General features: G+C 32.2%; 1 protein-coding gene across 1 annotated transcript; it reads right to left on the bottom strand.

The window, feature by feature from the left end:
- Positions 1-18,090: 18,090 nt before the first annotated feature.
- LOC131072431 (MYB-like transcription factor 4) lies at positions 18,091-20,284 on the bottom strand. The gene is made up of 3 exons (XM_058008576.2): positions 19,901-20,284; positions 19,666-19,795; positions 18,091-19,464 (listed from the first exon to the last, which is right to left on the bottom strand). The coding sequence occupies exons 1-3, from the start codon at positions 20,031-20,033 to the stop codon at positions 18,456-18,458; spliced, it is 1,272 nt and encodes a 423-aa protein (XP_057864559.1). The 5' UTR covers positions 20,034-20,284; the 3' UTR covers positions 18,091-18,455.
- Positions 20,285-24,626: the final 4,342 nt, after the last annotated feature.

Genomic DNA, 24,626 nt, shown 5'->3' with positions numbered 1-24,626 from the left:
AACGTAGGGACAAGTGTCATCACACAACCTGGTATGGCTATCATGGCAGGTCTTCATAGGTTCTGGCCCCATACATTGGGTTACCCAGGCAACCTAATCCGAACCTTCGGCCCATCCAAGCCTCATGTGGACCCACACATCCTTTCGCAAAGACAAGGATGATGGTTTTCCATTTCTGGCCTTCTCATAGCATGTCAAGTCTGTGTTAGCACTCGTCCCATGTGTGAGGCACAATTATCTTACTTAGAGATTAACATTCTAATCTACTATTAGGTTATCACTTATTAGACTCACTTTCGATGGGTTACCCAGCAGCCACTTTGGGTGCGGCCTCCAATCGAAAGCCACTTTCCCATACGACACTAGACTATACTCAAGCGACCTCAGAAACCAAGGAACACACATGGTCAAGCAAATGGAGTTCAAAAAAGAGGGAACAACCATTTGGTCAAACACGACTCAAAAGAGGTACACTTACCAACGGTACTCTAACCATAGACCTGACCAACTATGGTCAACCACGAATCATCATTCGACACCCACATAAAGGATATGACCAATTACAACACCACCACAAAAAAAAAGTCAAACTCGATACTGAGGACATAAACAGGTACCCAAATCAACCATACGACAGGGTCCAATCAAACAAAGCAAGGCTTTCCATTACTTAAGCAAAGTGAATACAGAAATTAAACTCGCATAGGCAATAATTGGTAAATACAATCTTTTCCCATATTGATTTAAACATTAAATGTCGATCAAGTTTTCTAAATGATCTAAGTTTGACTGCAGTTACCCACCTTATCCAGGTACAAGTTGTTCTTGGTTTTCTAACTCTCTAAGGTTTATTGAAACAAACATACATAAATACGTCATTATGAGTTCTTAAACCGAGTTCACATGAATATAATTAAATAACCATTAACCAACTAAATATGATATTACTCTACAAATAAAACATCATTGTCATGTTGGTTCGAAAATAATTGCCCAAGTTCATCTTTCCAGAACCAAGTTAAACTTTTTCGATTAAGGAAATATACATTAAAAGAGCCAAAAATAGGTAAGCTTTTCCCAAATCCACAAAATTACTTCCTTACGTACATATAGAAAAATACCAAAATTAACTATTAATTAATGTATATATTTATTAATCTGTGATTAATTAAACATAACAAATTAATTATTAATAACGAAATTACTAAATCAAGTATTTAATTAGAAAAATCTGCATTAATAATAAAATGAGATTTGAATATTAATCAATTTATATTAACACTATACAATTAATTAATAACAATTATTCATGGATTATTAATTAATGACAAATTTAATCATAATTAAAAACTTTATTAAAAACTTAACATTTATTTAAAATATTAAAATATTATATATATTATTTTTTTGCATTAAAAAAATATATTAAAAAAATTAACGATTTCAAAATGGAAAAGAACGGGGGGGTATCCACATGGACCCCACGTGGGCCCCCTGGTAGCTCACACTACCAATTGGTAGCAGTTCGCTACCTTGGGTAGCGCTACTACCAAAGGGTAGCAGCCGCTACCTTTGGTAGCCCTGCTGCCACCCCACGTGGTGGGGTTCTTCCCCTCCACGTGGGTCTTGGTATTTATTTTATTATTAATTTTTTTAATTTTTTTTTAAATAAATTACTATGAATAGACACAATTAAAAAATAAACAGTCTCACAGAGACTTAAAACCAATTTCCAGCAACAAGGGTTTTTTGTTTTTTTTATCAAATACCTAGATTCAAGAAGGGGAATTTCTCCAAAACAATGCCATATTGGCAAAATAAGATTTATTTACACATATTTAAACCACAAATCTGCCAAACCCCAATCTAAATTTAAAATTAAAACTTAATCAGAGAACCTTTAATGGAAATTTTAACCAAGTTTATCAAGAACAGCCAAACCCCCAAAATTTGGTTTTAGAAAAATAATCTGAACAACCAAATTTAAATCTGAGAGTTAGGGAAGAAGGAAGGTGGGTTTGAGTTTGTGATTTCATTACAACTCTACCATTTTCCACAAAATAAGAGATTATTTACAATCACAATCAAATTTCTATAAAAACACCAAAAACAATCTTTTAAAAACATAGAAACCAATAAAATTAACCAGAGGCCTACCTGTTTAAGCAATTCTGGCAAGATTGAAGAAGAGCCCAATTCTCCGGCTCAAGAAATTCCCTCTCTTCCCAAAACCCCCAAATTTTTCCATCCAAAAAATATTTTTCCAAAAATATTTTCTTAAAAAAACAATCTCTCATATTTTTCAAAAGTCTAGGTTAAATGGGAGAAGTTTGACCAAAATTTTATTTTTGGAATTAAATATTTTTATTTAAAATAATTCCTCAAAATCATTCTTTTCCAACTATATCAATATATTAACTTGCTTTTCAATCTAAAAATTGATTTTCTCAAATAACTAAAATTTAACCTTTCTATTTCAAAAAAGTCAACAAGATTAAATTAATTCTATTTCAATTAAATTTAAATCTTTATTTTCCAACAACGTAAACATAATAAATTTAACATTAAAATTAACCATTTTATTGAACTTGCTACCAAACTGAATCGAGCAATTCAATTAACGATAAAAGGGAGCCTATTTAATTTAGTCCCCAAAATACTAATGCAAAAACACACATTGAATCAAGTTTAAAGATTAAGGATTAATTACTCAATTTAACCATACACACAAAATACGCAACCCAAGAAGCCAAACAGACAGATGACCCGCATACCCAACCAAAGGGAATACTGACGATGATTGACAACGCTCACTTGAGCACGACTATGGTCAAACGAGGGTCTTACAACCACCTAATCCAAATTCTAAGGACCAAAGAGGTACACTCAAACCTGCAAATCCAGGTGGAGGCGAACCTCACACCCATGCGGTACTGTACTTGAAATCTCTTGCAACCAAGAGTCATACATGCATACATATATAGATTTAATGAAAGTGTTAGCACGTGATTAATAACGCGAAATAGGAAAACTAATCAACTTGCATACAAACTGGTGCGAAAACGACATTAACAGATATGCACTAAATCAAAACATCTGACTATAACCTTATATTATGATAAACTAACCAAGGTTAAACCGAGATTAGAAACTGATAAGGGCAGGGGTACTACAAAAAGAGTCTTTTCAATGCAACTAAACTTCTTTTTTTGAAAAGCTTCGAGTTCCAATTTTAGAGAATAATTCAATAATTCAATTTAATTGCTTTTCTGATTTCAAGTTCTAAATTTAGAACAAGAAATAATATCTCAAGTTTGATTTCTCTCTCATTCAATTCTTTTTCTTTAATTTTCAATTCAACTCTTGTTTTGTAATTAACTACTCTTTTGTAATAAATTAATTCCTTTTGCATGATTAAATGGCAATTTATTAATTAATTAAATATGCAATGATATTTAATAAATTAAAATGGGATAATTGATCAAAATGATATTGTTAGAAATCATTCGATTGATTAAATAAATATTTAATTAATATTGAGTAATTGATTTGCCATGTGATATTTGATGATTAAAGAAGTAATAATATGCTCAAGATTGATTTAATTGCCTTTGGTTAGGACCTTGGTGATGTTGGCGAGATTAGGGGCCCATGGTTTAGATGACCATTTTTAGGGTATTACATTTGACCCTCTTTGAATTAATGTGCGAGCAGCGCATTGGTTCAAAGAATGTGTGATGTCTAGAAGATGTTAGTTCTGAACTTGAATGATCATGAACTAGATGAAGAGCAAGGTGTTTAGCTTGATTCAAAGCGACAAAGCTGAATGAAGTCTGATTAAAGCAATACTGTTCCCGAACTTGATTGAACTTAGGAACGATATAAACAAAAGATACCGAACTTGAACTTGATTGATCAAGAAGCGGATCTTACTGATCTAGAACTTGATTGAACTTAGATGCAGTGAATGATGATAAAAATCGATCTTGAACTTGAATGATCAAGATACGATGAAGATAAACTGTTGAGCTTGATCAAGAAACGAATACTAAACACCTACTTAAATTGAGTGTGATCAAAGATACTCTTTAAACTTTTGATTAAGTCTAAACGAATAATCGGTTTGATTTGAAGCGATGAAACTGATTAACATTAAGAGATTGATTCAAATGAAGGACAAATATTAGCTTGATTTGAAGCGATGAAACTAATATGCCCCTAGTGATTGATTCGATTCAGATAATCGAGAGATCTCAACTTGATGTGAAGCAATGAAGCTAAGATGCCCCTTAGCAATAAGAATTGATTTTCTTTAGTTAAAAAAGATTTTGCACAACTTTTGATGAAGATTTGAAAATTTTATTTCTCGACTTGTGAGATGTGAAGTCATAAGATCGTGAGTAAGAATGTGTGTGTGAAAAAGTGGTCTGTAAGCTACAAGCACAACACTTCAATTAAGTCATCATATGCATGGTTAATAATCAATAATCAATAAGTAAAAAAACTATAACAAAGCGACTAATTGCCTTCTAAAATATGCGAGTATAAGATTGCCCTCAGATTGTTATAAGCAATACCAGTGACTAGACTACACCAAAATGAAGGATTTAATCTATATGATATTAACTATACGGATGCAAGATGGATGAATAATTCAAGCAAATAATCTATTCAAGCAATAATGGATGTAAGCAATAATGAGTGAGTAAAATGGATGCAAATAATCTAAAAAAACACAGTAATCTTCAATTACTCCAGAGCGAATTTAGCGTGATTATAATCTCCAAGCGTGTTCTCAAAAAGGTCTGGGGTAAATTGGAATGAGAGCTGAAGACTGAATTTATAGAGAATCACCAAGAGAAAAGCTCAATTTAGAATTAATTGAAAATAATTGAGAAATCAGATTTAGTTAACCTTGAGATAGATTCCAATTATAGTTTAATTGAAATGCATTCAAATTAGAAGTCCAAGTTGCATTGGAAATAATAATAAAGTAATTTCATGCATTTGTGATAAAAATAGATAATTCTTTAATTTATTCAAGAAAAGAGTCTTTTCAATGCAACTGAACTTCTTTTTTTGAAAAGCTTCGAGTTTCAATTTTATAGAATAATTCAATAATTCAATTTAATTGCTTTTCTGATTTCAAGTTCTAAATTTAGAAAAAGAAATAATATCTCAAGTTTGATTTCTCTCTCAATTCAATTCTTTTTCTTTAATTTTTAACTCAACTCTTGTTTCGTAATTAATTACTCTTTTGTAATAAATTAATTCATTTTGCATGATTAAATGGCAATTTATTAATTAATTAAATATGCAAGGATATTTAATAAATTAAAATGGGATAATTGATCAAAATGATATTCTTGGAAATGATTCAATTGATTAAATAAATATTTAATTAATATTGAGTAATTGATTTGCCATGTGATATTTGATGATTAAAGAAATAATAATGTGCTCAAGATTGATTTAATTGTCTTTGGTTAGGACCTTTGTGATGTTGTCGAGATTAGGGGCCCATGGTTTAGATGGCCATTTTTAGGGTATTACATTTGCCCCTCTTTGAATTAATGTGCGAGTAGCGCATTGGTTCAAAGAATGTGTGATGTCTAGAAGATGTCAGTTCTGAACTTGAATGATCATGAACTAGATGAAGAGCAAGGTGTTTAGCTTAATTCGAAGCAACAAAGCTGAAGGAAGTCTAATTAAAGCGATACCGTTCCCGAACTTGATTGAACTTAGGAACAATAGAAACAAAACATACCGAACTTGAACTTGATTGATCAAGAAGCGGATCTTACTGATCTAGAACTTGATTGAACTGAGATGCAGTGAGTGATGACAAAAATTGATCTCAAACTTGAACGATCAAGATACGATGAAGATAAACTGTTCAACTTGATCAAGAAACGAATACTGAACACCTTAAATTGAGTGTGATCAAAGATACTCTTTAAACTTTTGATTAAGTCTAAATGAATAATCAGTTTGATTTGAAGCGATAAAACGGATTAACATTAAGAGATTGATTCAGATGAAGGACAAATATCAGCTTGATTTGAAGCGATGAAACTAATATGCCCCTAGATATTGATTCGATTCAGATAATCGAGAGATCTCAACTTAATGTGAAGCGATGAAGTTGAGATGCCCCTTAGCAATAAGAATTGATTTTCTTTAGTTAAAAAAGATTTTGCACAACTTTTGATGAAGATTTGAAAATTTTATTTCTCGACTTGTGAGATGTAAGTCATAAGGTCGTGAGTAAGAATGTGTGTGTGAAAAAGTGGTATGTAAGCTGCAAGCACAACACTTCAATTAAGTCATTATATGCATGGTTAATAATCAATAATCAATAAGTAAAAAAACCATAACAAAGCGACTAATTGCCTTCCAAAATATGCGAGTATAAGATTGCTATCAGATTGTTATAAGCAATATTAGTGACTAGACTACACCAAGATGAAGGATTTAATCTATATGATATTAACTATATGGATGCAAGATGGATGAATAATTCAAGCAAATAATCAATTCAAGCAATAATGGATGTAAGCAATAATGAGTGAGTAAAATGGATGCAAATAATCTAAAAAAACACAATAATCTTCAATGACTCCAGAGTGAAATTAGCGTGATAATAATCTCCAAGTGTGTTCTCAAAAATATCTGAGGTAAATTGGAATGAGAGCTGAAGACTGAATTTATAGAGAATCACCAAGAGAAAAGCTCAATTTAGAATTAATTGAAAATAATTGAGAAATCGGGTTTAGTTAACCTTGAGATATATTCCAATTCTAGTTTAATTGAAATGCATTCAAATTAGAAGTCCAAGTTGCATTGGAAATAATAATAAATTAGTTCCATGCATTTGTGATTAAAATAGATAATTCTTTAATTTATTCAAGAAAAGAGTCTTTTCAATGCAACTGAACTTCTTTTTCTAAAAAGCTTCGAGTTCCAATTTTAGAGAATAATTCAATAATTCAATTTAATTGCTTTTCTGATTTCAAGTTCTTAATTTAGAAAAAGAAAAATATCTCAAGTTTGATTTCTCTCTCAATTCAATTCTTTTTGCTTAATTTTCAATTCAACTCTTGTTTTGTAATTAATTACTCTTTTGTAATAAATTAATTCATTTTGCATGATTAAATGGCAATTTATTAATTAATTAAATATACAAGGGTATTTAATAAATTAAAATGGGATAATTTATCAAAATGATATTCTTGGAATTATTCGATGGATTAAATAAATATTTAATTAATTGAGTAATTGATTTGCCATGTGATATTTGATGATGAAAGAATTAATTATGTGCTCATGATTGATTTAATTGCCTTTGGTTAGGACCTTGGTGATGTTGTCGAGATTAGGGGCCCATGGTTTAGATGACCATTTTTAGGGTATTACATTTGCCCCTCTTTGAATTAATGTGCGAGCAGCGCGTTGGTTCAAAGAGTGTGTGATGTCTAGAAGATGTCCATTCTGAACTTGAATGATCACGAACTAGATGAAGAGCAAGGTGTTTAGCTTGATTCGAAGCAACAAAGCTGAATGAAGTCTAATTAAAGCGATATCGTTCTCGAACTTGATTGAACTTAGGAACGATAGAAACAAAAGATACCGAACTTGAACTTGATTGATCAAGAAGTGGATCTTACTGATCTAGAACTTGATTGAACTTAGATGCAGTGAGTGATGATAAAAATTGATCTTGAACTTGAATGATCAAGATACGATGAAGATAAACTGTTGAGCTTGATCAAGAAATGAATACTGAACACCTACTTAAATTGAGTGTGATCAAAGATACTCTTTAAACTTTTGATTAAGTCTAAACGAATAATCAGTTTGATTTGAAGCGATGAAACTGATATGCCCCTAGCGATTGATTCGATTCAGATAATCAAGAGATCTCAACTTGATGTGAAGCGATGAAGCTGAGATGCCCCTTGGCAATAAGAATTGATTTTCTATAGTTAAAAAAGATTTTGCTCGACTTTTGATGAAGATTTAAAAAATTTATTTCTCGACTTGTGAGATGTGAAGTCATAAGGTTGTGAGTAAGAATGTGTGTGTGAAAAAGTGGTCTGTAAGGTGCAAGCACAACACTTCAATTAAGTCATTATATGCATGGTTAATAATCAATAATCAATAAGTAAAAAAACCATAACAAAGCGACTAATTGCCTTCCAAAATATGCGAGTATAAGATTGCTATCAGATTGTTATAAGCAATATTAGTGACTAGACTACACCAAGATGAAGGATTTAATCTATATGATATTAACTATATGGATGCAAGATGGATGAATAATTCAAGCAAATAATCAATTCAAGCAATAATGGATGTAAGCAATAATGAGTGAGTAAAATGGATGCAAATAATCTAAAAAAACACAATAATCTTCAATGACTCCAGAGTGAAATTAGCGTGATAATAATCTCCAAGTGTGTTCTCAAAAATATCTGAGGTAAATTGGAATGAGAGCTGAAGACTGAATTTATAGAGAATCACCAAGAGAAAAGCTCAATTTAGAATTAATTGAAAATAATTGAGAAATCGGGTTTAGTTAACCTTGAGATATATTCCAATTCTAGTTTAATTGAAATGCATTCAAATTAGAAGTCCAAGTTGCATTGGAAATAATAATAAATTAGTTCCATGCATTTGTGATTAAAATAGATAATTCTTTAATTTATTCAAGAAAAGAGTCTTTTCAATGCAACTGAACTTCTTTTTCTAAAAAGCTTCGAGTTCCAATTTTAGAGAATAATTCAATAATTCAATTTAATTGCTTTTCTGATTTCAAGTTCTTAATTTAGAAAAAGAAAAATATCTCAAGTTTGATTTCTCTCTCAATTCAATTCTTTTTGCTTAATTTTCAATTCAACTCTTGTTTTGTAATTAATTACTCTTTTGTAATAAATTAATTCATTTTACATGATTAAATGGCAATTTATTAATTAATTAAATATACAAGGGTATTTAATAAATTAAAATGGGATAATTTATCAAAATGATATTCTTGGAATTATTCGATGGATTAAATAAATATTTAATTAATTGAGTAATTGATTTGCCATGTGATATTTGATGATGAAAGAATTAATTATGTGCTCATGATTGATTTAATTGCCTTTGGTTAGGACCTTGGTGATGTTGTCGAGATTAGGGGCCCATGGTTTAGATGACCATTTTTAGGGTATTATATTTGCCCCTCTTTGAATTAATGTGCGAGCAGCGCGTTGGTTCAAAGAATGTGTGATGTCTAGAAGATGTCAGTTCTGAATTAGATGAAGAGCAAGGTGTTTAGCTTGATTCGAAGCGACAAAGCTGAATGAAGTCTGATTAAAGCGATACCATTCCCGAACTTGATTGAACTTAGGAATGATAGAAACAAAAGATACCGAACTTGAACTTGATTGATCAAGAAGCGGATCTTACTGATCTAAAACTTGATTGAACTTAGATGCAGTGAGTGATGATAAAAATTGATCTTGAACTTGAATGATCAAGATACGATGAAAATAAACTGTTGAGCTTGATCAAGAAATGAATACTGAACACCTGCTTAAATTGAGTGTGATCAAAGATACTCTTTAAACTTTTGATTAAGTCTAAACAAATAATCAGTTTGATTTGAAGCGATGAAACTGATTAACGTTAAGAGATTGATTCAGATGAAGGACAAATATCAGCTTGATTTGAAGCGATGAAACTGATATGCCCCTAACGATTGATTCGATTCAGATAATCGAGAGATCTCAACTTGATGTGAAGCGATGAAGCTGAGATGCCCCTTAGCAATAGGAATTGATTTTCTTTAGTTAAAAAAGATTTTTCTCGACTTTTGATGAAGATTTGAAAATTTTATTTCTCGACTTGTGAGATGTGAAGTCATAAGGTCGTGAGTAAGAATGTGTGTGTGAAAAAGTGGTTTGTAAGCTGCAAGCACAACACTTCAATTTAGTCATTATATGCATAGTTAATAATCAATAATCAATAAGTAAAAAAACCATAACAAAGCGACTAATTGCCTTCTAAAATATGTGAGTATAAGATTGCTCTCAGATTGTTATAAGCAATACCAGTGACTAGACTACACCAAGACGAAGGATTTAATCTATATGATATTAACCATATGGATGTAAGATGGATGAATAATTCGAGCAAATAATCAATTCAAGCAATAATGGATGTAAGCAATAATGAGTGAGTAAAATGGATGCAAATAATCTAAAAAAGCACAATAATCTTCAATGACTCCAGAGCGAAATTAGCGTGATAATAATCTCCAAGCGTGTTTTCAAAAATCTTTGGGGTAAATTGGAATGAGAGTTGAAGACTGAATTTATAGAGAATCACCAAGAGAAAAGCTCAATTTAGAATTAATTGAAAATAATTGAGAAATCAGGTTTAGTTAACCTTGAGATAGATTCCAATTCTAGTTTAATTGAAATGCATTCAAATTAGAAGTCCAAGTTGCATTGGAAATAATAATAAATTAATTCCGTGCATTTGTGATAAAAATAAATAATTCTTTAATTTATTCAAAAAAAGAATCTTTTCAATGCAATTGAACTTCTTTTTCTGAAAAGCTTCGAGTTCCAATTTTAGAGAATAATTCAATAATTCAATTTAATTGCTTTTCTGATTTCAAGTTATAAATTTAGAAAAAGAAATAATATCTCAAGTTTGATTTCTCTCTCAATTCAATTCTTTTTGTTTAATTTTCAATTCAACTCTTGTTTTGTAATTAATTACTCTTTTGTAATAAATTAATTCCTTTTGCATGATTAAATGGCAATTTATTAATTAATTAAATATGCAAAGATATTTAATAAATTAAAATGGGATAATTGATCAAAATGATATTCTTGTAAATGATTCGATTGATTAAATGAATATTTAATTAATATTGAGTAATTGATTTGCCATGTGATATTTGATGATTAAAAAATTAATAATTTGTTCAAGATTGATTTAATTGTCTTTGGTTAGGACCTTGGTGATGTTGTCGAGATTAGGGGCCCATAATTTAGATGACCATTTTTAGGGTATTACACTTGTTAGTGTGGCAAATTTGATCGTTTTGGAACCAGAATAGACACAACCCTTTCCTGCATGTGAAATTTTATAGACGTTTAAATAACATGTATTAATGAATTGTTATTCCAATGAACCAAAGAAATATCTATATAGAATTACTCTTCTATAAATACATGTGAATTTTATAGTAGACTTCTAATCAACATGTACTATGAACATGATTAGAACATGGATGACTATTACATCGTTTTCCACCTAATAATAAAACAAACCAATATAAATACCCAAGTTAACAAAGATCCTTCAAATGGACATTGTCGTGTGCGGAAGCAACTTGTACATAATAATTAGCAAGTAATAAAATACTTTTCATTCCGGTTTCTTGTGGATACAGCTTTGCAATATTTCTATTGAGAAAAGGCCTTGTTTTGAAAAAAAGAAAGAAGAAAATTATTTTGATGTCCACGAGACTTTGATATCATCGGCGGGATTTGGCAGAGCCCGAGGAAAGATGATGGAAAGACGCAAAGACAAGATTAAGTCCAGCCATAAATGCAGTCACAGCATTGAAGGCCACCATTAATAGGATCAATTTTATAGTGCAGAAAAAGCTGAGCTCGTAGAAATATTCAAGGGATTATTGTCCTGCCTCGCACCATTTATACTTGATGTGAAATTTGCACGTGCCCACATGTAGATTGCACAGGAGAGACAAACCATTTGCATTCATTTGTTCCTTCCTTCATCCGCAATTTTCAAGGATATTAAATTACAGCAGTCAAATTTACAGTAAATTTGCGGGAATGACTTGGCAGGCAAGAATATGATCGCATATATTCATTTATGGAGACATTAAAAACACTTTGACCTTTACTGACAAGCCCATAATTTCTCTTCATAATTAAACTTCATACCTGGAAACAAGTTACTGAAACGAAAAAGCGGTACACTTCAATTTCCTTGCATTAATGAAAATCTAAGGTAAAGTTTCCGTCAAAATCGGTTCCAGGCAAAAAATCCTAATCTTCGTCAATATCAATAATCTTGATTACAATTTACAAAGCCTGCTCGAGTAAAGTAAAAAGTTTACGTCAAGATCGATTCCACGCAATTCAAACCCTAATCTTTGTCAATATCAATAATCTTGATTACAATTTACAAAGCCTGCTCGAGTAAAGTAAATAGTTTGCGTCAAGATCGATTCCACGCAATTCAAACCCTAATCTTTGTCAATATCAATAATCTTGATTACAATTTACAAAGCCTGCCTGCAGTGAAGTAAAGTTTCTGTAAAGATCGATTCCAGTCAATTCAAACTAGGTTGTCAATAGTAATTATCTTGATTATGATTTACAAAGCCTGCCTGCATTAATGTAAAGTTTCCATCAAGATCAATTCCAGGCAATCCAAACCCTAATTTACGTCAACAGTAATAATCTTGATTACGATTTACAAAGCCTGCATGCACTAAATGGCTGCCATGACTTCCTTCAAGTGAAAAGTTTTCGTATCGTACTAATCTTGGGAGGATCACCTTGTGCATTTAATGGAGAAAATAAACTCGAGTATAAATTTGGAAACTGTGAGTTCGTAAGCTTGTCGCCGGAGGAAAACCTAAAAATTTGCGCTCTAGGTAAAATTGCAAATGTTACTCAACTCAGTTCCCGCAACTGACAAGGCAGTATTCTATCGAATCATAAATTGTAATGCCTATGTGTAAGTACCGAACAGGAATTTATTTCAATGTTGCAGAGCCTGCCATTGGTCCTAGTAAATTTATTAAAATACTAATCACGGCCTGCAAAATATTTAGAGGATTGATTTATTTACTTGGTACGATAGTTGTTCGAAAAGTTCAAAGTTGCACAGTTTGTTTTCGACGGACGATTTCTGGACTCGGTGCAAAGCGTCATCCGCCATTCTCGTTCAGACCATGAATAATCGTCGCCTGAAGATTTCACGGTGTTTTAGCCCTTGAATTATCAGTTTTATGCTTTTCCAACAAACCCTAAAAGCGGCTTTGAGGAAGAGAATTATTGTGCATAAATTTATGAAAACGAGCCAAACAAACAGACTTTATATTGTAATTTAAAATATTTCAAATTTGATTGAACGTTTGTTGATATTGTTTTTTATTTTGACAAAGTTTTTAGATCACACTTTATAAATGATAGAATGTTAAAAAACACACCACACAGATTATAGATTATGAAAAATTAATACGTTTAATTTGATAAAATTGTTTTAAAAGTTAAGAATATTTATTATTGATTAAATGTTTAATATTTTTTAAATAATATAATGAGTAGTTGTAACTGTAAAGTTTTAGCATGGACATGAGTAATGATAATTGAAAGAAATGTATTCCTTAAATAAAAATAATAAATAATTTGATTTCAACTGATGAACCAATAAAATATGAACTTAATGCACAAGTACTCCATATGCTTGTATGAATATCTTAACCAAACAAGTTGATGTGGCATGATATTTGATGATGTGTACTTCAAACTTTAATTAAATACAAATGATTTGAAATTGCTACCTAAGATTTGAGAGACGAGAAGTTAGGATGCTCACCTAATTGGTTCCCACCCTTGATATTTATTTTTAAATTTTTTTATCAATGAATTTGGTTCAATACTATTTTATTTATTAATTTACATTTCAAATCCATCTTTGCAACTTAATTTATGAAGATACAATTCTCTCTATATATAATTGGTTAAGAATAATAAATCAAAATATTAGAAATAAAGATATTGTTTTTTTGCTTTTTTTTAGGTTAGGAGGTTCAGTTTCCTTCCAACCTTAAAATAAAGATATAATTGATTTGAAATGAAATTTAAAATTTTTATTTTTATTTATTTATTTATTTATTTATTTTTATTTGAATAATATTAACATGTTTATAATACAATTTAAATAAACATGATTAATGTATTGAAGATATGCATTTTTATAATTTGTATAATGAATTTATAAATGTTTTTGAAAGAAAATTGTTAAAAAAATTCTATCAATTTAATGTTTCAAAAAACACATTCATTAAGAAAGTGATCCTTAATTTAAGAGAAATAGAGACATGATGTGAAATAAGAAATCACTAAAGGACTAAAAGATGATTAGAATAAAAATGATCCTTAATTTAAGAGAAATAGAGACATGATATGAAAAAATAAGAAACCAAGGGAAGGATTTAAAGATAATTAGTATAAAAATTATATTATTAAAAAACTATAAATATGATAGAATACTTAAATAGCAATAGAAAATAAAGACACAAACTAGTAGTGAGGTGATTTAAGAAAAAATAACCAAAATTGTAATTATTAAATTATATAAAAATAAGGCAATTTTTTTCAAAATACTTTACAAAATCAAAATTAATTTATTGAGGAGTATTTTATTGATTATATTAAATAAAAATATTGTTAAATGATTTATTTAAAAATACTTATGATAGTTATATTGTATATATTTTATTTTTGAGTTTGTGTTGTTAAAATCTTCATATTATAATTTTTAACTCTATGGTTTCAACCTCAAATTTCTAAATTGAGATTCAAATGTAGGCCCAAGATATACTCACTTGTAACTAGCATTGTTTGCAAACGCAAGCACCATATTCAATCTATAATGTTGTGATGTTGTACAAAAAACATCTTATCTTGTTTTAGACATTCAATGCATCTATCAATAGTACCATATATCTAAGCATTGTTGAGACGTTCAATGTATCTATCAATAGTATCATATATCTAAGCACTAGTGAGAGTACCACAACAACATTCAAAATCAAAACAAGATAATAGGCCCTCATAGTTTTGTCCTCGGTGTGCCATACAACTTATTTAAAATTGTTACATCAATTGAAATTTTTGACAAAGATTAAAAACAAGAAACAAGTTACCTCCACACCCACCGCAACAAACTCCATTAATTTCTCCACACAAGAAATAACTCAAATATCATAAACATGTTCCTAATCAAGGTCACAAAAAGAAATCCAAAACTACACATATCAAGTCAACCTCATAAAAGATCAGTTTTTTTTTTTATATTATTGAAAGAATGCAAGATTACATAATAAATTGCAGCTGAAAAATGCAAGAGTAAGAATTCAAGACATGACCAACAAGAAAGAAATTACAACAGTATATACATGCTACTATAGTAACCAACAACATGACAAGAAGATTAGAAATTACAACAGTATATACATGCTACTATAGTAACCAACAACATGACAAGAAGATTAGAGGAACTGAAGACATGACAAGAAGAGACATTACAACAATATATATGTTATTGTCGCAACCAACAACATGAGAAAGAGACATTACAATGTATATGCTGCTACAACAGATCAAACAAATAAAACACGGCCATGTACATGTTGCAACACCAATCAAACTTGCAAGAGACACTTTAACCTTTGGCCAATACCAGCCAGCTATGAGGCTTGAGATTTGGTTCTTTGTATCTGAAAGTCGACCTTTAAACTCTTTTTAGCTTCAACCTGTAATTGTGAAAAAAGAGAGGCAAGGCAATAGAAAATGTCAGAGTAAAGACTTAAATATACAAATTCTTGGTGATTATTTTGGTTATTAAAGATTGCCTTACACCTTTCTTTCCAAATATGCAACAAAATAACATGTCTAACACCATCAACAATAATGTTCACATGAAGGCCGATTCCAAGAAGAGCCTCTTTCCAGCTTAATTTGTGTATATATGAAAAAAGGGAGAAACATGGCACTCCCAGAAAGCATGCCTTGTACTTTCTTGCTTGTGACAAAAAGGGCAATTAATCGGTTGGACCATCATACATTTCAAACTACCACTAATAGGCAATTTGCAATGTAGAATTTTCCAAGCGGTTAATTGAGCATTTGAACCAACTTTTGATTTCCAAATCTGAGCAGAGAGTTCTAACCAAAAATTCTCACTGAATCTACATTTCCATTTGGAGTTTAATCGAGCCTTCAAGGGCATATGCGGAAGCAGCTGTAAGTAGACCTTTTTGATAGGAAAAAATAGAAAAAGATAAGAAGACATCCATAACCAATCCTTGAAGAAACTGCAATGGATGGAAGTGCATAATTTCATAGATAAATCCAAAGGCACTAAAGATTGCACAAAAGTCAAAAACACTTTATATTTGTTGCTTAGGCTGAATTCAACTTTAACAATATGCCAAGGTAACCAACTCATTGAAGAGAAGTCCCAGTGGTCCCTAACTTTGCAAACCCCTTTTTTGAACAAGTGAAGAGGAGTGGGAAACACTAAGGCAAGGGGCTGGTTATGATAAATAATATGTATATTCCACTAGATAGAAGAGGTGGAGAAACTAAATCCATGCTAAAGAGAATTTTTTCTCCAACTAAGAAGATGAAAAATATGTTGCCAAGCCTTCCATATTGACTGAAGAGGAAAGGATGCCTTAATTAAAAAAAAAATGAACATGAAGAATTTTATCTAGCCACCCAACTTGCTGTCATTTACCTTTGACTAAGGCAAAATGAAAACAATTCCGTATAAGAATCTTCCACGGTTCATCACCACGTGTAGCTCTAATAATCCACTTAGCAGCCAAATAGATTCCTTGTGTTCTGGGGCCTATTAACCCAAGGCCACCTTTACTTTTGGGCTGAATACAATGGTTCCAAGAAGTGGAAATAAACTCCCCCCCCCCCACCTAAAAAAAACAAAAGATCAGTATTTAAATTATATTTAAACAAAATAATACAACAAAGTTCTCTCCTCTCTAAAACTTGAATCCAAATATCCAAATAAACCATTCAACGCAAATTACAACAAAAACATTCTCATATCACAAATGAAACCAAGTTCTTATACCTTCTTTGTGTCAAATTTGGAATGTGTAAACATTTCTAATGAGCTTCCAAACTTACATTTATAAAAAAATTAAATTTGCCCATTAGAATTCAATTGAAATTAATTTCTCCTTTCAACAAAAAATAACCTTTCAAAAGCTGAGATAGTCCAAATATACAAACAAAACAGTAGAAAAAAGTTATCTCCTCTATAATTCAGTCCAAATATCCAAACTAAATCATTCAACACAAACAACAACATATTCTCATATCATATCACCAATGAAACTACATTCTTATATCTTCTTTCTCTCAATTTTAGCATGTAAACATTTGAAATGAGATTCACTTTTCAATAATGATCACAAACTTTCAATTTACTTTAAAAATTAAAATCTCTCCATCAAAATTGAATTTCAATTAACTTGTCCTTTCAACAGAATACTAATTTTTAGAAAGATGAGATGACGCAAATAAAGATCTATCTATCCATAATTTGATTTGATTTCATTTTATAATATTTATAATTATTCTATTAATTTTGATCATCTGTCATGATGAATTATGTAATATATAATCTTAAATTATATCAATTTTATTAATACAAAAAAATAATCAAACAATTATGAATTGTAAAAACATCTTATTATTCTGATTCAAGATCATGATTCAACATTGAATCACAGTATAAAAGACTATAATGAACTTTCTTTAACTTTTTAATGACTTTTATTTCAATATATTTTATTGTTTCCAGTGATAGAATCATGTAGAATAATCCAAACAATATATTGATTAAACAATTTAATAATAAAAAAAAATTCCAAACAATTTTGACTGTGGAAACATCTTATATTTCTGATTCAACATTAAATCACAGCATTGAAAGACCCTCTGGTTGAAAAATGTAAATTCATTACAACAGAACGTGCATGCAGGCTGCTTATAAGATACTTTGATTTAGTCTACCCTAATATTCTACTAATCCAGTTGGACATTAGAGGAGTGGAATGTCTGTCTATTTTCATTTAATCTGTAACAAAAAGTCTCCGCATACATATGAGCAATAAGCGACAACTTAGATAAGATACTCTTTTCAGCAGACATACATGCAATCGCATGGAACAATCGTCGTCAATTGATTAATGCTTTTATCACAACTGATAATCAAGTAAAGCGACCTTAATCAGAGTTGAAAAATAGAATTGTCTTCACATAAATGATAAATGATATATGATAATGAAGTGCACCGACTTCAATCAGATAACAAAATAGAATTGCACAAGTTCATTTCAGTCATAATCAGAAATTCACAAACGACCAACCTGTTAACCTAATCTAATTATTCTAGGCCATCATATAACAAATAAAACTTTTCATAAAATTTTGAAAAGGCCGGGTTAGATCTCTACCTTTCCTGTTATCTTTCATCATTTTGATATAAACCCAATACAAAATAACAGATTTCTCACAAAATAGGAAGGAAAAAAACCATGTCTTGAATGACCGACTATACACAAAACAAAAGTTTAAGCTATTCATTAGACCCCCAACAAGCTAGAACATGCTCTGAACCCCAGAATGATTAGTATGAGGAGAGTTACAGACAATGAACATATTGCTCCAGTAGTCCTTGGTATCATCCACATCTGTTGCTACTGTAGGAGTACAAAGCCCACCACTGATAGTGCTCAGAGATGTATCATCTGCAGAAGTAGAAGGAACAATAACCAGATCCATCAGTATATCTGTACTTAGCCCATCATAGTGAGATTTAAAGCTCACATTACTACTAATTTCATCGGAGGATGAATGCTGAAATTCCTTCAGAACGGGAGATTCACCCCCATCCCCATTCCCTTCACCATCACCATCACCATCAGTCTTGGAAAGCTCAGAAACATCAGATCTTGCACTGGAAGAATTCCCCACAGCAGAGTTATCCCCAGGTAGCTTCTCCTCACTTTGGGCATTCTCCAAAATGGGTTTTTTCTCATCTGAAGAATCAGTATTGACTGAAAGCTCCTGGATCTTGTGACTGGCAACTATTTTCTTTGTCTCATCAGAGAGAAGCTTCGTGGCTTGAGCTGACGGACACATGGCCTGCTGCAAAAGACCCACGTAGCTCGTTTCTGCAGGTGAGACCGTCTCGTTGGTCCAGTTGCAGCCAGCCTTGTCGAATTTCTCTACAGCTTTCATCCAGTCGAAGCTATATGAGGACAACCCTAGAGCTTGGCTGGTTGGGGACTCGAACCCGTGACCTGAAGAAAAAGACCTCCATGGATTGCTGGCTCTGGTAAGTGGGTTGAAGGCGTTGAGGCTGGCGTTGGCCCTGAGCTTAGACTCGCGCACCAGGCGTGTCTCTGCCTCGAGGCGCGCGCTTTCCCACTGCGCCATGTGGCTCACAAGGGCTGAGGAACTGGCCGTCGAAGCCGACTTGTTTTGTGGCTTGTGCGTCACAGGATCGATTCCCATCTTAACCAACCTCTTCTTCAGATGCGTGTTCCAGTAGTTCTTTATCTCGTTGTCCGTTCTCTTGGGAAGGTGGGTGGCAATGGCGGACCACCTGCACCACAGGCAAACAAACAAAATGAGTAAAGATGGAAACACCACTCAAAAAAGGACTTTTTTATCAAAACAGCTTCTAAAATGGGATTTTCCGCTCAAACCGCATCCCCAAAAGGATATTTGGTATTAAAAATTTCGCTCCAAGAAAGGATTTATTTTATCAAAGTACCCAAAAAGATCTTTTGATTGTGGCTCAAACCTGTTGCCCAGAAGGGCGTGGAGCTGGATTATGGTCTGTTCTTCCTGGACGCTGAATTTGCCCCGCTTGATGTCTGGCCTCAGGTAGTTTGCCCAACGTAACCGACAGCTCTTCCCGCACCTCAGCAGCCCTGTAATTACATGCACAAGAAGGTGCAGTTAGTTAAAGCATACATAAGAATAGTTTCTTCGTTCAAGTGAAGGTACATAAGCTTAAATTTTCATTTTTCCATTACCAGCTTTCTGAGGTAGGGCTCTCCAGCTGCCATGGCCGTGCTCATGAATGTAAGTGACGAGCTTCTGGTCTTCTTCGGGCGTCCACGGGCCTTTCTTGAGCCCAACTTTCTCACAGCAAGGAGCCCTTCCCATCTGTGTGAAAAAATATTATAGCCCACTTGTTTGTTTATTCGGAACAGGACTTAGCTGCTAATTACACCCTGCAACTACCCCCCAAAGCTAGCAATAAAAGATTGGGAAGAACAAGTGAATGAATGAAGAGAGTTGCAGAGAAGCGCTGCGTCGGGGAGAGTTAAGAGGAGCTTCAGTCAACTATGTACGTGGCAGATGGCCACCTTCAAGATACTACCCCACTTTGCCTTGCCGCCTCCTTTTCATGTCAACGTCTACATTAAATCTAGAGACCGAATTAATTGGCTTTATAGGGAAACCTCCACTTGACCTAACTCCACTCCACCACAAGCCCTTGGTTAAATCACAAAAACTATTACCCTATGTACAATGAAGTTCAAATAACAAAAATCTATGGGAAAAAAATCCACTCTCAAAACTGATCACGAAATCTAATCTTCCTTCAATTCATATGGTGTCGAAAGACATGCCATTCGAGCATCATTGATCACATTAAAAAGTTTATCCGAAACGCTACAATTTATAGCAGGCTACCTAATTCTGAAGTCTAAAAAAAAAGAAATTGCATTAGCTAATTCACAAAAACAGATTTCTCATTATGTTTATTATATGCTCATTATGGAGAGGATTCAAAAGTTGAACATCCTAACTTTGCACCTCGCAAAATCATAGATTACAATTTCGAATCACTGTCATCTTTTTATAGTAGCTTGGTTTCAGGTCCACTTGATCAAATAGGATGCCACATCCACGTTTTTGTCAAGGTGTCCAAAAATACCCCCAAAAGTATAGATCTATTGTTACATATTTAGATATAATAATTATACATTAAGTCATGTTTTGTTTGTGCCATAATATGACAACAAATTATTTGTTTATTTTAGATCTAGAAAATACATTTCAGGAGTACTCACAATCAAGACAAACATCTTTAAAGTCACCACTACTAATGCTATACTATTAAAAAATATTGGACATCAAATCAACAATTTTTATTTTTTGTTTTAGTTTTAGTTTTAGTTAAGATATTAGAACTCGTCACCTTATAGGTGCATACAACATGGTTGTGTCACTAGGTACACCAAATGCCCTTCAACAAATCAATAAATATTATCATAGCTTTTGTAACATTCTCAACTACTCTATCTTCTTCTCTAGTATTTAATTTAAGTCACTTTATATAAATTTGATAATGGCGAAAACCATGTTTAATCTAATTGCCTTAACATCCACTTATGTGAGTATCACATCAATAGATAGAAACCACGTCTCCAAATCCTAATTTTAGTTATAAATATCACATCAATCAATCAAAAAGGCATGCCATCAAAGTTTCAAACCCTGTCTTTAGTTTTGGATAATTATCACACAATAAAAGGATAAAAAGGAATTTAAAGCATTACAAATGTTAGGTTTGACATGTATCAAAATAATAGATACAACATTATCATTCATACTATATATTTTATATTAATCATGTTTTTAATCTTGTGAAGAAATGGGTGCCTAACTAAGACATGTAATTAAGTGTTGAACTTCAATCCCTACATAATAGACTCTTGAAGTGTGAGTGCAAGGTCATAATGGTCAATGCTACACTTAAACAATAATGAAAATATTTTAAAAATACATTAAATAATTTTATGTGCCAAATTAAAGAACTTATTTATAAGGTCTATGAAAATAATAGAACTGTAAATGTAGGAACTGAATGTAGATTATGGAATACTAATTTATCTTTTAATAGTTTTAAATTAATTTGATTAAAATCATATATTTCAAAGAGGTGTTAAATTGGGATGAGGGCCTAGCTCAATTGGTGAGAGCTTCTAGTGGTAGAGGTCACAAGGTCTAGTCTCCCCCAGCCCACATGGTACCAAAGGACGTGTCACACTAGCATCTCTTGTCACGTTAAAAAGTTTATCCTGCGCACTGCAGTTTATAGGGGGTGTTATACCCGATTCCTACAATTTAAAAAAAAAATAGGTGCTATTTTTTTTTTAAAGAAACAAAAAGAAACATAGATATTAATGTGATATTTTTAATTATTTTTATAAAAAAAAATAATTTTTTATGTGACTTTTCAAGAATTAATTTTCTACCGAACCTAATATGATCATATTAACCTAATATGATCAAAAAATATGAAATTCAAAACTTTTATAAATCTATAGCCAATGAATGATAGAGTAACACAACTTTTTGATTTGAGAAATAATACACACACACACACACACACAGAGTAAATAATAATTAAAAATAAAATTTATAATACAAAAAATATGTAATATTTAGACTTATAAGAATTTCCTCTACTTCTTAATTTTTTCAAAATTTATTAATACAAAAAAATTATTGACTTCAAGGATAATGTTGTGAAAATTTATAGGATAACACTCAGTACATGATTTTGCATAATTTTTGGCAAATTTTTGAGACTCCTAATTTCTTAACTCAAATGTAATTACAATGAATTTCTTTAAGGGAATCCAAATTTGGGGTGGAAATTGTAATAAGCATCCCCACAAGCATGATATTAGGGGATTGAACCATCCCCACAAGCATGATCTTCTATCCAACTTGGTTAGAGATCATAAGCCGGATATATGTCTTGTTCAAGAAACCAAAATGCCTGGTTGTAAAGTGGAAAAAATCAAATTGGTTGTTTTCAGAGATTGCATAACTCATTGTGTGGATGTTGATGGGGAACCTGGTGGTATTGCCACTTTGTGGAATCCTAGATTTTTTACCGGTAAGATTATCCTTACCTCTCCTAATCACATAGCCACTAGATTTACTAGTCTTAAAGATGGGTCATCTTGAATCATATCTAATATCTATGCCCCAAATGGGAGAAATGCTAGAAAAATGTTTTGGTCTTCTATTATTAATGCTAGAGTGGCCTTCCCTAACGAGAAATGGATTTTATTGGGGAGTTTCAACACCCCTTTATCTAATATGGAGAATGTTGGTGGGATGTTGATTTCGGATGATGGTAGATAGGATCTGGCGGATATGATTAACTCCTTGGGTTTGTTAGATCTTGATCTCCTTGGGGCTAAATTCACTTGGTCTAACAGGAGAAGTGGGGGGGGGGGGGGGGGGGGGGGGGGCTCGTTCAAGTCAAGCTGGATAGGGGTATTATCTCTCCTGAGTGGATTTGAGATGCTTCTTGTAGGCTAAATGACTAAGAAACTCGCCAATGTCAAGTCCAATATTCAACACTAGAACAAAGCTTCCTTCGGCAATATTTTTTAGATAAAAGAGAAGCTCAAGAAAGATGTAGATGATGTCCAGTCTCATATTCAAGGTGTTGGGTATGATCCTATGATTATGGATAAAGAAATTGGGTTATTATCCAAGCTTCATGGTATCATCTCCAAGGAGGAGGAATTTTGGAACCAGAGGTCTAGAGCTTTATGGCTCAAATGTGGTGATAGAAATACAATTTTTTTTCATATGACTACTCTTAAACATAGGGCGACAAACAAAATTAATAAAATCTTGGTGGATCATTGCTGGATTGATAAGCAGGAGGAGTTGAACCAAGAAGCCATAAGATACTTTTCCGCTCTTCTCTCGGATAATGGCCCTCTTGATGATAATGCTCAAGATGAGATCCTGCGGGAGTTTTACAGTATTGTATCCCAGGACATGAATAAGGAGCTAACCAAAATTCCCTCCCATGATGAGGTTAGAGCTACGGTCTTCTCTTTTGAAGGTAATAAAGCTCCTAACCTTGATGGTTTCCCTATGTTCTTTTTTTAATACTTTTGGCAGATTATTGGCTCTGATGTTGTGTATGTTGCGAGAGAGTTTTTTGGTTCGAGATCGCTTCTTAAGGAGTTGAATGCCACCTTTTTTGTCCTTATCCCCAAGAAGCCTGATGCCAATTCTTTTCAGGACTTTAAACCCATTAGTTTATGTAATTCTATTTATAAAATCTTCACTAAGATTATTATGTTCAGACTCAAGGGAATCCTCCCCTCTTTAATTTTGAAGCATCAGAATGGGTTTGTCCTTAGTAGACAAATTTTGGATTCTATTATTGTGGTTCATGAGAATATCCATTCTTTATCTATCAATAAGAAGTCAGGCTTTTTGATGAAGTTGGATCTTCTCAAGGCTTATGATCGGGTCAATTGGAATTTTTTGTTTAAAGTGCTTCGATCCTTTGGCTTTAGTAATCAGTTCATCCAGCTTGTTAATCAGTGTGTGTCCACTCTTAGATTTTCGGTTCTGATCAATGGCTTTGCATCTAGTTTCTTCTCTATGTTGAGGGGTATTAGACAGGGGGGATCCTCTCTCCCCTTTCCTTTTTATTCTAATAAGTGAAGCTTTTAGCAAAATTATCCAAAGAGAAAATAGAAAGAGCAATATGTCGGGTTTATGTCCATCTTCCCAAGCTACTATCTGCTCCCACCAACAATTTGTTGATGATACCTTGATGATGGGGGAAACCTTGATTAAAGAAGCAAAAACTCTTAAAGTTATCCTGGATGCTTATGAGAAAGGAACTGGGCAAAAAAGTCAACCTTGTTAAAAGCTCCATTTTTTTCATGAATACCCCTGAGCATAGAAAAATGAAGATTG

This window comes from Cryptomeria japonica, chromosome 8 (genome assembly GCF_030272615.1).
Source record: "Cryptomeria japonica chromosome 8, Sugi_1.0, whole genome shotgun sequence".
Classification (NCBI taxonomy): Eukaryota; Viridiplantae; Streptophyta; class Pinopsida; order Cupressales; family Cupressaceae; genus Cryptomeria; species Cryptomeria japonica.
The sequence above is the reverse complement of the archived record's forward strand: the minus strand, read 5'-3'. Positions and strand labels throughout refer to the sequence as shown.